The sequence below is a fragment of the Galeopterus variegatus genome, unplaced genomic scaffold, assembly GCF_000696425.1.
Source record: "Galeopterus variegatus unplaced genomic scaffold, G_variegatus-3.0.2 Scaffold2685, whole genome shotgun sequence".
NCBI lineage: Eukaryota > Metazoa > Chordata > Mammalia > Dermoptera > Cynocephalidae > Galeopterus > Galeopterus variegatus.
Window position 1 is genome coordinate 32,248 of NW_007728796.1, and position 15,590 is coordinate 47,837.

General features: G+C 35.0%; 1 protein-coding gene across 2 annotated transcripts in view; it reads right to left on the reverse strand.

Annotated features, from left to right (window-relative positions):
- Positions 1-6,785: 6,785 nt before the first annotated feature.
- Positions 6,786-15,590, reverse strand: part of DCN (decorin) — a 40,765-nt gene continuing 31,960 nt past the window's right edge. For both annotated transcript variants that reach the window (XM_008582664.1, XM_008582665.1), the window contains exons 7-8: positions 13,048-13,186; positions 6,786-7,514 (exon numbers count right to left, since the gene is read on the reverse strand). In XM_008582664.1, the coding sequence (XP_008580886.1) occupies positions 7,320-7,514; positions 13,048-13,186 (334 nt within the window). In that variant the 3' untranslated portion in view covers positions 6,786-7,319. The remainder of the gene's footprint in view (positions 7,515-13,047; positions 13,187-15,590) is intronic.

Here is a 15,590-nt window from a genome sequence, read left to right on the forward strand (position 1 = left end):
ACAGCTCTAGGAAACTAATACATGGGAATTTTTTATAGGGGCAACCAGCAGAAGGCAAGAGACAGACATGGTCCAGTGAGAAATGCAAGGACTCTCTGTTGCCTTGTTCCTCAAAGTATGGACCAAGGAGCAGCAGCATTCCTGGGAGCTGGCTTGAAATTCAGAATCTCAGACTCCTTTCTAGATCTGAGACGTAAGAATTTCTCTTAAGACGATTGCAGCCCAAATTATCTGCCTGGGGAATAACAAGAGTAATAGCAGCAAACGTGTCTGAACTTCTTCCATGTACTGGGCTCTGACCAAGAGTTATATCCTTTGTTAACTCATTGAATTCCCACAGCAATCTAGGATATGTACTATTATTATTCCCATTTTACGGACATGGAAATGAGTCACAGAAAGATTACATAACTTCCTTTCATCATGCAAATAGTAAGTATTGAAGCCAAGGAAATGAGCTGTATTTATCTTTATTTCAAAGGAAAGATGTCCAAGAAAGGAAAGGTTGTGTTGATATTTAAGAGAGGGGTGCTGAAGAATCAAGCCTCTGTCTGCTGTTGATGCTGAACAAAAATAGCTTTACCACTAGAAAAGGTGTATTGGAGGATCTGACTTACAGATGGAAACCCAAAATGGCCTTTCCTTCCTTCTATCCCATACATCCCTCACCCAGTGGTTGGTTAAGCAGCAGGATAACTTCAGGCTTCCGGTTGGTTAAGCAGCAGGATAACTTCAGGCTTCCCCTTACAAGAGGAAGGCTACAACATGATGGGTATATTTCAAGGCTATAACATGGAGGGCACACTGTTCAAAGTCCAGCTCCAAAAATAAATGTCCAGTGATAAACATGGACCTCGTACATGTGAATTCCTTCCAGGGGAAACCATCTCTTCATCTGCAGTCACAAGATTGGGATCTTTTGGGAGATGTAAGAGAGAAGAAAGAGAGAGAAGTGTCCTCCCTCCTAGAGAATATACTGAGAAATTTGTATTTTGTCGTCCTGCAAGACTGTGGGAAGAGGGAAAAGGTTGCTTCTCCCAAGGTTATGATCCGTATTTTGTGGTCCTGCAAGACTGTGGGAAGAGGGAAAATGTTGCTTCTCCCAAGGTTATGATCTGCTCTGTATATATCAACTGTAAGTGAAAACTACTGTCTCTGCTTCAGAAGAAGGTAAAGAAGTTGAATAAGAACTCCTTTATGCCAGCCTATCAGAGAAGATGCGCCCAGGCACACCTCTTGGTATTTGAACTTGCTCTCTGCCTTACATAGTCTCTCCCCTATTGAATCTCCTGCTGAACTTGTATGCATCGATCAAACCCCACCTCAAGCATTACCTCCTCAGTGAAGTCTTCCTCTTTTCTTTGTGTTCATTCTGATACCCTTGGCAATACTGATCACCCCTCCCCTGAGCCACTGCCATATCTTGCATATATTTTTATGATAAAATGTATCCTGCCGTATTTCAATTATCATTTCCTCCATTGAACTCAAGGATGGAATCACATTCATTCTTGAATTCCCAGTGTCTAACACAGGCCCAGTAAATACTTTTGCATAGATAAAAATCCATATGTACCTGCCATGAAAGTCATATTTAAAGTAATCGGGAGTGTATAGAATTGTCCTGTCCAGTATGACATCTACTAGTTGCATGTGGTTATTTAAATTTCAATGCTTTAAAATTAAATAAAAATTTAAAAGTCAGCTCTTCAATTGCATTAACACATTTCTAGTGCACCATAGCCACATGTGGCTAGTGGTACTGCAGCGTTGATATGGAACATTTTCAAAATTGAAGTGATGTAAAATATTTTTCACTTTTTATGAATACATCAATTCCTTTTGAAATGTATCAATGCTAATTCAGACTGGCAAGATTACCCTTTATTTTATAGCCCAGAACAATATTATTGAGAAGATGGAAGATGCTCCAGGTGTTCAGTGATTCTCGATTATTGGACTTGAGTGCATTCTTTTCTGAAGTAACAGAAGGCAACACAATGAAGGGACAGAAAGTTTGCCTTGCTTACTTACAAGCTCTGTGTCCATGGGTAAGTTACTTGATCTCTCTGGAGATCCATTTTCTCATCTGTGAAAGGGATATTATATAACAACATGTAGCCCAGAGGATTATTATAAATGTTAAATTAAATATTTTATATATAAATAATATTCAATAAATGACATTTATTATCTTTGTGACATCTGCACTTTAAGACCTTAACCTATTAACACAATGCTGATGAGCTGATAAGAACCATGTCCTTTTTNCAAGAGACAGACATGGTCCAGTGAGAAATGCAAGGACTCTCTGTTGCCTTGTTCCTCAAAGAATGGACCAAGGAGCAGCAGCATTCCTGGGAGCTGGCTTGAAATTCAGAATCTCAGACTCCTTTCCAGATCTGAGACATAAGAATTTCTCTTAAGACGATTGCAGCCCAAATTATCTGCCTGGGGAATAACAAGAGTAATAGCAGCAAACGTGTCTGAACTTCTTCCATGTACTGGGCTCTGACCAAGAGTTATATCCTTTGTTAATTCATTGAATTCCCACAGCAACCTAGGATATGTACTATTATTATTCCCATTTTACAGACATGGAAATGAGTCACAGAAAGATTACATAACTTCCTTTCATCATGCAAATAGTAAGTATTGAAGCCAAGGAAATCAGCTGTATTTATCTTTATTTCAAAGGAAAGATGTCCAAGAAAGGAAAGGTTGTGTTGATATTTAAGAGAGGGGTGCTGAAGAATCAGGCCTCTGTCTGCTGTTGATGCTGAACAAAAATAGCTTTACCACTAGAAAAGGTGTATTGGAGGATCTGACTTACAGATGGAAACCCAAAATGGCCTTTCCTTCCTTCTATCCCATACATCCCTCACCCAGTTGTTGGTTAAGTAGCAGGATAACTTCAGGCTTCCCCTTACAAGAGGAAGGCTACAACATGATGGGTATATTTCAAGGCTATAACATGGAGGGCACATTGTTCAAAGTCCAGCTCCAAAAATAAATGTCCAGTGATGAACATGGACCTCGTACATGTGAATTCCTTCCAGGGGAAACCATCTCTTCATCTGCAGTCACAAGATTGGGATCTTTTGGGAGATGTAAGAGAGAAGAAAGAGAGAGAAGTGTCCTCCCTCCTAGAGAATATACTGAGAAATTTGTATTTTGTCGTCCTGCAAGACTGTGGGAAGAGGGAAAAGGTTGCTTCTCCCAAGGTTATGATCAGCTCTGTATATATCAACTGTAAGTGAAAACTACTGTCTCTGCTTCAGAAGAAGGTAAAGAAGTTGAATAAGACCTCCTTTATGCCAGCCTATCAGAGAAGGTGCGCCCAGGCATACCTCTTGGTATTTGAACTTGCTCTCTGCCTTACATAGTCCCTCCCCTATTGAATCTCCTGCTGAACTTGTATGCATCGATCAAACCCCACCTCAAGCATTACCTCCTCAGTGAAGTCTTCCTCGTTTCTTTGTGTTCATTCTGATACCCTTGGCAATACTGATCACCCCTCCCCTGAGCCACTACCATATCTTGCATATATTTTTATGATAAAATGTATCCTGCCGTATTTCAATTATCATTTCCTCCATTGAACTCAAGGATGGAATCACATTCATTCTTGAATTCCCAGTGTCTAACACAGGCCCAGTAAATACTTTTGCATAGGTAAAAATCCATATGTACCTGCCATGAAAGTCATATTTAAAGTAATCGGGAGTGTATAGAATTGTCCTGTCTAGTATGACATCTACTAGTTGCATGTGGTTATTTAAATTTCAATGCTTTAAAATTAAATAAAAATTTAAAAGTCAGCTCTTCAATTGCATTTAACACATTTCTAGTGCACCATAGCCACATGTGGCTAGTGGTACTGCAGCGTTGATATGGAACATTTTCAAAATTGAAGTGATGTAAAATATTTTTCATTTTTTATGAATACATCAATTCCTTTTGAAATGTATCAATGCTAATTCAGACTGGCAAGATTACCCTTTATTTTATAGCCCAGAACCATATTATTGAGAAGATGGAAGATGCTCCAGGTGTTCAGTGATTCTCGATTATTGGACTTGAGTGCATTCTTTTCTGAAGTAACAGAAGGCAACACAATGAAGGGACAGAAAGTTTGCCTTGCTTACTTACAAGCTCTGTGTCCATGGGTAAGTTACTTGATCTCTCTGGAGATCCATTTTCTCATCTGTGAAAGGGATATTATATAACAACATGTAGCCCAGAGGATTATTATAAATGTTAAATTAAATATTTTATATATAAATAATATTCAATAAATGACATTTATTATCTTTGTGACATCTGTACTTTAAGACCTTAACCTATTAACACAATGCTGATGAGCTGATAAGAACCATGTCCTTTTTTAAACACCAGTGCCTTTAGGCTTGACTTGTCATGAATTGTATAAACTATTGCAAAAGCAAAGGCTGACCTAACTGGATCAGCACACATTAGGATTATAATTCCTACTCTGCCTTTACTATATCTCAATTTCATCAACTGTGCAATGGGCATAATACATTCTTATGGGATTTTTATGAAAGGCAAAGACATTGCCCAAAAAGAGCTTAGCACAGAAGATGGAAATTTGTATGCATTAAATAAACTCCAGAAATAAGTATCTGCTGTTTCCAACTTTCTACCAGTGTTTGTTGCAGGTCTACAACATATTCAGTGCTAGTTTGTTAAATGAATGAATGAATGGAGTACGCTAAATCAATAAATATCTGCACCCAGTTATCGCCTGATATGAGACTATGAATACACATCACTTGCAGGTCTACAACATATTCAGTGCTAGTTTGTTAAATGAATGAATGAATGGAGAATGCTAAATCAATAAATATCTGCACCCAGTTATCGCCTGATATGAGACTATGAATACACATCACTAACATGGTCACTCATGAAAGTGCAGCATGTGAGTAGATAGTTCATACAAAGTCTTTGTGCATTTCAGGCAGTAACTGTTATAAGGGAGAATATGACTTTAACTGCAACAGCTGAGAGCTCTATACTTCGATTCTCACAATTCTCATAATTATCCAAATATTATTTTTGTTTTCTGCAAAATTTATGTATAATACATAGCTGACTGCCAGTTAATATTGAAAGTACAAAATTTTTCTGTTTACACTTTTTTTTAACATGTACCATATTTATTTAAATAAGTGAACTCTGCTTAAAAATAGCCTAGTGTTTCACAAAAGAAAACCAGATTCATTTAACTGTTCGACAAAGTTTAACCAATTTGTTTTTATTTATTTACACTTCTGATGAATGCAGAAAGGTCTATAAAAACCTATAATTGGGGTTCAGAAAAAGTGCATTACATATGATGTGAATGTAATGCTCATCTGTGGCTGATGGAATTCATTCAATAATCCTGTAGCTATATTAACAGTGGCTGGGCTTGTTATTCTCCATGAAACCTAGCCAAATCCATTTCCTTCCCTTCTCTGCTCTGCCCCTCATCTCCCTGGCTTTCTTGCTGGTTGTCTTCCAATTTGGATTGATCTGAGGGAGGCACCAATATGTGATCTAATGTGAGCAAAAGTAAATAGCCTGCTTCAGTACTTCACTATGGCAGAAGTTGAATCCTTCCAGGATCATGGCTCCCTGAGGATAAAAATCCTCCATAGTTGTCTTCTCACTTGGCTCCAGAAACTTAATTTCCTCCCCCATCCATTTAGCCTTGTGGGTGGGAATGGCTTCCCAGCATTGCTCATCTCTGGGTGCCTCCCTGTCCCCTGTTTAATTCAGTAAACTCTGTAATAGTCTCTTTATTAAATTATATTCATTTCAACACTCTGGAGTAAATTCTGTTTTCTACTAGATCCAAACTTGTGCACAGGTTAAAGGAGAAAGCACTGGTGCAGGTACTCACCAGGTATTTGACTATGGGAAATTTATTAATTTCTCCTAACCCCAGTTTACTTTTCTGCAAAATATAATAATAGTATTTAATCTATAGTGTTGTGTAGTTGGTATGTAGTAATTAGAGGGAATATCATGAACATTTCTAGAAATTTTGAGACAATATGCTTTTGTGTCCTGAGTGGGTAAATAACAGGTGAGATTCGTATTTTGAAGTCACAAAGGAAGCCAGACTGAAAATGAAATAAAGGAAGGCAAATCTGAAAGAACTGCAGAAAAACTGAGCTAGAGCTCTGATCGAACTGTACCTAAAGGCTCATCTGATAGCAGGGTTATTTTGTATTCCTCTTGATAGTTTAAACCAGTTTGGATTTGTTCTTTTAATATTAGCCACTGTAAAACATCCAGCTTCATAGAAGAAACAAACTGTCTTCACATGTTAACTAATTAGATATTAATAGCATAAATATACAATTTGATATATGTTTAAGTAAATTAGCCCATTCTCTAAGCTTGTTGAATGGTGTGCTTTGATAGCTGTTTCTAAATCCCACAGAAAAAATTCCTAAAATTAATGGTTTAACTCTAGTATTTGTAGAAATACTCAGGCAAGCAGCCTAATTATACATATGGTAGTTTTAAAATCAATTTAGTAAATTAGTAACTGAAAATATTAGTTATCCAGACCGATCAGAAGAAGTCTGTTTTGGCCTTATAAGCTTAACATTGAACACAGAAGTTACCATATGCAAATGTAAAAGACAAAGGTAGAAGAAATGACTGAGAACTTCAAAAGAAGTGCTGTTATTGTCAACAAGGCAATGTCTATTCTCTTTACAAAACTGAGTTTAGGGAATATTTACAATTAAACTTGTATACAATAGTAATTTTGAATATATTTTTAATTTATTTTTTCAAAATAATGACATTAGCAAAGATTTTACATAGCCTGTATTGAATTCACATATTCAAATGAGGCTTTATTAGTAGTAATGGGGATTAATACAGAGTTAGCGTTTGGCATTTGGCTTTATATCAAAGGAGCTAACTGTTCTATGAATTACAGAAGACTGATACTGTTTTTATTTGATTTCTTCTGAAAATTAAAAAAAAAAAGAAAAGCTTTACTAAATCGTTGACATACACATTTACTCCAAATTTTACATTTAGTGAAACAATATCTGTGATAGCTCAGTTAACATCAACAGAAAGCTTCAAAAAATGATTCTGAAAATGGCAGGCAAAATATTTTTTATTGTAGGCAATTGTTTAAACTGCATATTTGGTTTTATGCATAATAAGTCATGTGGGGAAAACATCCACATTGCATTAGGTTTCCAGTATCTAGCTTTCATTTTTTTTTTTTAAGCAATTAACAGGATTTTGCCAGGTTATAAAAATGAGGGCTTTCTTGAGAGTTACTTGTAGTTTCCAAGCTGAATGGCAGAGCGCACATAGACACATCGGAAGGTGGATGGCTGGATCTCCCAGTACTGAACCGGGTTACTGAAAAGACTCACACCCGAATAAGAAGCCTTTTTGGTGTTGTATCCAGGTGGGCAGAAGTCATTTGCTCCAACTGCAGAGATATTGTTGTTATGAAGGTAGACAACCTGCAACATGAAACAATGGAGAATGCTTATTTTTCCCAAAATACATTGAGGCCCTTCATGGTATACTTTTTAAAACTTTCATCCTTTAATTTGAATACCTTAACACTTCTCAAACCAAACTTTTGATTTCTCCCTTCCTTTCCAAACGTGCTTTTCCCTTCGTTAGTCTTTTCCATCTCAGTTAGCTGCATGTCAATCCTTCCAGATGCTCAAGCTATAAACATTGTCATTACCCTCTAGCCTCCCTTTCTCTTACACTCTCTACCCAATCATCAACAAATCCTGCTAGCTCAACCTTCAAAATGTACACATAGTCCAGTTCTTCTCCCCATGTCTACCCCAGCAACCTTGTTCAAGCCACCATTGTCTCATTCTTGTCTCATTCTGGATGATTAAAGATGCCCTTATTTTTCTTCCTGCTCCTGCTTTCTTCTTTGCTTTCCCAAGTTCTCTTCCTCTTTTTCTCCTTCTCCCCCCACCCTTCTTTTTTTCTTTTTTTCACTCCCAGAGCAATTCTTTTAGAAAGTAAGCCAAATAATATCTTTTTGCCTGTGCACTCCAGTTTTTTTTTTTCGCTCCCAGAGCAATTCTTTTAGAAAGTAAGCCAAATAATATCTTTTTGCCTGTGCACTCCAGTGGTTTCCCATCTCATTCAGAATGAAATCCAAAGCTCACATGGTGGTCTTATAAATACTACTTAATATGACATCCTTCTGCTCTGAACTCATCTCTCTTCACTATTCCATCCAACCATCTTCCCTCTTTGCTTATTTCTAATATACAAAGCATGGTTCCTCCTTAAGTTGTCACACACTGCTTCCTCCACCTGGAATAATCTTCGTCAACATGTATGCAGAGCTTGCTGTCTCATATAATTCATTTCTTCTTAACATAGAGGCCTTCCCTGACCACCTCATTCTTCCAGTCTCTGTCCCAATTACATTTCTTTATTTTTCTTTATAGCAGTTATCACTACATAACATATTATGCATTTATTTGGCTTTTGTCTGTTTTTCTCCTCTGGAGTATAAGATCCATGAGACGAGAATCTGTTGTTTTTTCATGGCTGTATCTCCAATGCCAACTAGAATAGATTGTGTTCAGTAAATGTGTTGAATGAATAAATGTTATTTCACATGAACTATATCCATCTACATGAAATATGATGTCTTCAGGGAAAAAACAAAATGACAGACCTTTTAATAAAATTATATGGGATGAGGAAGCAATGTGTAGTGAAAAAAATAAAGAGGGCATACAGTATTGGAATTGAAATAAAGAATCATAAAGTCTAAGAAATACTTCAGTTTTACATCACTTATTTAAAATAAATATGCCTAGAAAGTTTCAATGAAAATTTATTTTGTTACAATTTCTACTCGATGAATGCCATTTTTTTTCTAAAATAGATTTTATGATCATGTTTAAGACAATGGTAATTTGTTCATAGATTTTTTATTTCTACTTTGTGCATGTGAATTCTGAAGATTAAGAAGAGACTTCTCTAAGATCACATAACCAAGGCAAGAATATAATTCTAAGACAACAATTTCTAAATTGAGCCATAAAACCTATGAGGCGCTCCCTTAAAAAATTGACTTGAAACATTGCTTTACCTACCAGAACATACACATCTATATGTTGGTGAAAATCACCTTGTTTAAGAAAGGGTTAAAAGGAGGATAATAGATATCATATAAAAACATAAATGAAGGATGTTAAAGTCAAAGCAATTTTTATGAGCAGTTTTTGATTCTCAAATTTTGAAAATTTCTTGTTGTTGTTTACCATCCTCTATTTTCCAAAGTGATTAGCGAGAAAAGAAAGGGGTGTTTGGTAAGATTTAATGGCTATTATTAAAAGTGAAAGAAAATATCAAGAGATAAAGCAAATATTAGTTCATTAAGAAAAGGAGGTTCCCAACCCCTTCTATGAGGTCAATATTTTTTGATACCAAAGCCGGACAAAAATTATCACAAGACAAAATAACTATAATCAAATATTTCTTATAAATATAGCCAAAGATATTTAACAAGTATTAGAAAACTGTATTTCACAACATATAAAAGGAGTATATACTACAACCAAGCATGATTTATTTCAGGAGTTTAAAACTAGTTTAGCATCTGAAAAGAATGAAGACTACCATCCACATGATTATCTCAAAAGACACAGAAAAAGCATTTGAAAAAAAAACAACAACAGTCATACTAAAATATTTTAATAAACTAGGAATAGAAGGGAAATTTCTAAACCCAATAAAAAGCATTTAGCTATAATGTTAATGGTAAAAAAATTAAATACTACCCCCCTTCTAAAGTAGGGAACAAAGCAAGGATGTCTAATTTCATCACTTCTATTCAACACTGCACTGTAGATTTTAGCTAGTGCAATGAGGAAAAACAAAATCAAAAGGAATCCAGATGAGAAAAGAATATTTAAAACTGTTTTTTTTTCACAAATGACGTGATCTAAATATAGAATATCCAAAGGAATACACGAAAATTACTACAACTAAAAATAAGTTCAGCACAGTATTAGGATAGGAGATCAATATACAAACATCAAATGTATTACTGTATACTAACAACAAACAAAAATTAAATTAAGTAACAATTCATTCAGAACAGCATCAAAAAATTAAAAATTTAGGAACAAATGTAAAAAAGTTGTAAGACTTTGCTAAAAATAGCAAAATATTGTTGAAAATTATTAAAGAAGATATATCTAGAGATATATTCTTAATTGTTAATTGAAAGGCTTAACATTATTAAGAAGGCAGTTCTCTCCAAATTGATCTATAGATTCAATATTTTCCCTTTCGAAGTCCTAGAAGGATATTTTTTCAGAAAAAAACAAGCTAATTCTACAATTTATATGAAATGTAAAGGAATCAGAATAGCCAAAATAATTTTGAAAAAAAAGGAGTGAGTTGGAGGACCTATACTTCCCAATATAAAAACTTAATCAAAAGTTACAGTAATCAAAAGGTACAGTACTATCATAAGAATAGACATATAGATAAATGTAATATAATTGAAAGTCCAAAAATAAATGCTTATATTTATGCTCAAGTGATTTTCAACAAGATTCAAGGCAATTCATTGAAGAAAGTGTTGTATTTCCAACAAATGGCACTGGGACAATTGGCTATCCACATGCATAAATAAATTAGACTCTTACCTCACAATATACACAATCTTAGTTGTAAAACAAAGTATATGAAATTGAATTATAGACCTAAATACAGGATTAAAATTATGAGATTTATAGAAGTTAGATAAAGTATTTTTCAATTTAACACCAAAACTATAATCAATAAAATGAAACAAAAATGATAAAGTAGTTAATGATTCCCTGTGTCTGGGGATGAGATTGCAAATCAACTAGAAATGGATAGGAGGGCTATTTGGAGGGTAACAGAAATGTTCTAAAACTGGATTTGTGGTGATGATTGGTTGAACAGCTACATAACATTTGATAAAAAAATTGAATTGTATATTTTTTAAAAGGCAGTAGAGTAGCTGAAATCCCTGAGATTCTGTAAGAAGGGAGATAAAATGAGTCTGTGGATAGTCTATTAGATATGAAAAATCAAGCATGAGGCCCTTCTGAATGTGTGGCATAGTGCAGATACCCATGAGATTTGTTTACATTCAACAGTGACTCCAAAACAGCATGTTTTATCATTTTTTCCTGTGACTCACAATAAGAAACACATTATATACTGAGGCTTAGTATATATGCATGTTTCTATATAAAACAAAATTTTTATGAAATTCCATTACAGTAATCTATTTTATTATATTCTATCCTGTTCTCTTTTTTAAATATCCCTAACAAACTCATTAAACTGATTTTATGAACCCAATAATGTGTCCTGACTGATAACTGAAAAACAGCAATCACGAAGGTAAAAACGCATATTCTGGGATACAAAAACATAAATAAACAAACAAACAAAAAAAACTACTGGCAACAAAAATCTTACTAATAAAAATAATAGCTAGTCTTAATAAGTTTTCTAAGCATCTTGATTTTACTTGTGGCTTCAAACTCCACCTACCCCACAAGCTACCATCAAAGAACCCACTGAAAAAGAATTAGTATTTAAGAAAAAACTTTGTTTTATGTTCATACTTACAAATCACATACTTTATTGAAATCTAGCTAATGTAAACTATGCTATGCCAATTTAATTTGAAGTTTTTGTTACAACAACAAAAAAAAGGAGTTCAGTAACTTTTTCACATTGATAATAGCAGAGTAAAAGATGAGCCTATCTTTGAACCTCAAGGAAAGTTTAGGTACAAGATTACCAAAAGGAAAACTTTATAAAGTTATCTTGTCTATAAAAAATCATCAAGATATTGTTTCTGAATCACCATCAGAGAACTAAGTACCTATGTAAATTTCTGAAAAAAACAAAATTTGAGTATGATATTTATGAAAACTGAAAAATTTAGATAAAAGAAAGATGTGAAATCTATGAATAATTACATTATTGAATTTTCAGAAAAATTTAATTATCTGAATAACATTTTTGTTTTATTTCCTCAAAGTAACAATGAAAGTCTTCAATTGTTACATAATAAATTATTACTAATATTCAAACTAATACACATGCCTTTCATTTGTAGATTTACAGACTGCAGCCCCCTATCATCACAGTGGACCACTGAACTATATTTTCTTATCTGCACTAAGCACTATAAATTGATATTTTATAAAATGTTATTCAGTGACATTGCTAGCTAAACATTCCCTTTTGCACTATATGACATCTGCTGAAGCTAAAAGTTAAAACTACTATTTTATTCCACATCCGTACATCACAGATTATATCATCTCACCCAACCAGCATTTATTTGTTACACTGATCTGTGACCTGAAACTACTCTGCTTCATAAAAGATATTACATTTTGGCATGAAGCATTATAATAAGTTCAAAGCAATAGTCCTAATTTTAAAATTTAAATAATTTTAAAAATTCATAATTCAAACCTAAGTTTTTTTTTATAAAACTGGAGTGAATATTTATGTGGAAACATTAAAAATATCTCTCTGAGCAATGAACTGAAGGTTTGCACCCCCCAAAACTTATATGTTGAAACCCTAATCCCAATGTGGTATTTGAATGTGGAGCCTTTGGAAGTGATTAGGTCATGAGGGTAGAGCCCTCAGGAATGGGATTAGTGCCCTTATAAGAAAAGGCCAGAGAACTCATTAGCTCTCTTTCTACTATGTGAGGCCATAATGAGAAGCTGGCAGTCTGACACCTGGAAGAGGGTTCCTGCCGAAACCTGACCATTCTGACGCCCTGATCTCTGAATTCTAGCTTCCAGAACTGTGAGAAAATAAATGTTTATTATTTAAGCCACTCAATGTGTGGCATTTTGTTATAGCAGTCCTGGCTGACTAAGACACTGTGCAAAAAAGTTTTCTAAGCAGAGCTCCCTGCTTTCTGACATCCCAGTAGGGAGGGTAAACTCTCTAGGTATTTCTCACAGGTAAGTATTGGCTTTGCATTACCTGAATGTACTTATGCTCCGCCAGCCCACCAGGTACTTTGATGAGCTTGTTGTTGTTTAAGTGAAGCTCCCTCAAATGAGGTGTGTTGGCCAGAGAGCCATTGTCGACAGCAGAAATGCTATTGAAACTCAGTCCCAACCTGTAACAGAGAGCAGAGATGTATTCATACACCACACACACATGGATGACTTTCATACAAACATTGCCAAGTTGATAGAAAAGGACTTTTTTTGGTTTTGCACATACCATTCCCTCTGCCTAGAGTGCCTTTTCCAACCTTTCTGAGCCCGGACAAAGCCCATTTGTTCTTAAAGTCTCAGCTCAGAGTTACCTTCTTTGAGACATCTCTGACAGAACAAGACTGGACAGGTACCCCTCAAAAATGCTCTGTATCATCCTGTGGCCAACCTCTTGTAAAACTTAGGCGACTGTATCCTTGAGTGCTTCTCCTAATAGTGACTGTCTTGTAGTATACCCAGCACTAACACAGTGCTTGCCATGCTTAATAAATACCTGTTGAATGGATTTCTATGCCTACTGAATAGAGTAAATTCACTTGAGAGAGAACTAATAAAAATTGTGCATTTATCATATAAATTTAGCCATTGAAAATAAAAGGAGCAGCATTCTAAAAAGTCAATAAACCTACCTGCTGGAAAGGTTAATGTAATTAGCATTCTGCATTAATTTGAAAGAGTTCCTCAGGGACCATCTAACTGTCACTGTCAGAATTCACCTGGTACCAACATTCCTGGCTTCTGACTCAGATCTCTGACCTAGATCTCTGTCTGTTGGCCCCTGTGACATTTCTCACACATGAACTTCAAGTTTAATTCACTCAAGGTTTTGGTTCACATTTTTTTTTTAATTAAATGAATAACATTTGAGAGTTCTGCTGCTGTGATGTCACCTCACAGTTAATAGAATTTCAGGGCCAGAAGAAGTTGACTTGGAGACATGGCTTGTTTGTTCAACATTCTAGGGATGAAACCATCAAAAGCAGAATGTCAATCCAAAAGACAGAGATGGATTACCAGGTAAGAGCCAGCAAGATAATGGAACACAGCCAGAAAGCTCCAAGGAGAGAAAAAAAAAAAAGAATTTATTGGGTTCCTTCAAAAGCAATCAATGGAAAAAATCTGGACACTTTTTGTAGGATGGTTTCTGCTAGGCTTCAGCTAGTTCTGATCTTTGAGCCCTTTTGGGATTTAGATGCTGGCTTAGATAAGCAAAGTTTCCCAATTTTGCTTCATATGTAAAATAAAGGAGATTAAAGTTTACTGATTTTAGGCTATACCTTAGCTATTGCATCCTGGCTCAGAACATTTTGATTTTCCCTCCATCTTGGGCAATTCTCTCTTATTTCTGGCTTTTCCTTTTCTATTTAAGAATTGTGTCACTTATTCCTTACAATACTCCAACTTCCAATATCCAATTTTGGACAAATATATTTATTAGAATATAATATTACTAATAATTTATTCAAGAAAACTGTTCATTTAATCAACTATTTATTTATATATTCTATCAACAAATGTTTTCGAGGACCTACAATTGTGCATGATGTTATTCTAGGCATTGTGATGGGCAGATGTCACATGGATCACAAACCATGATTTTTTTTCCATCAAAGAATATTTCACCTAGTCAGGGAGATGATCACACATACACATACACACTTAATAAGAAAAGAAAGGGAAGTTTGTCTGAAAACCATTTTATATTTCTGCAGAGAGTCATACACTATTTTCTCCCTACTTGTTCCTAATAAGAAATTGAAACATTTGTCCTGAAACAATGTAGTGAGTTCAGTGGCTGCCATTTTTTACAGTTTTGATTTTAGCACCAAAATACTTCTCATGTTTCAACATTAGTGAGGAATAAACAACATAAGGATTTGGTGATTTAATAGACAGATTTTTCTGGATTTGATTCCAAAAAGAAAAATTAAAGAACTGAGAAATTTGCCTAACCACTGAAGCAATTGCTCTAATTTAATAAATGGAATCAAAATCCATTTAAAGAAAAATCTGAATTTCTATTGGCTTTTTTGAAATTTATTAGCTCTTTATACTTCTATTTGATACAAAGCATATGACCTCAATATTAAAGTGAAGAATCTCAAAATCTCCCTACCACATTTAGTACAAAACTTACGTTTTTTCTAAAATAACACACATATTTTGAATGATTTACTATATTTAGAACTTCAGAATATTGTTTGTCTCTATTACTATTACTACTAATAATAATAACCCCCAAATAATATCTGTCTTAAAAAGAGATCTACACAGGGGCTGGCCCGGTGGCGCACTGCTACAGTGCGCCGCTTGAGAGCGCGGCGGCGCTCCCGCCAAGGGTTCAGATCCCACATACAGACTGGTTCCCGCTCACTGGCTGAGCGAGGTGCGGGTGCAGCACCGAGTTGTGATCCCGTTGCCGGTCCTGGTCCGGTATGGGCGCGACACTGAGGGTTGCGATCCGTTGCCGGACACGAAAAAAGACAAAAAAAAAAAAAAAAAAAAAAAAAAAAAAAAAAAAAA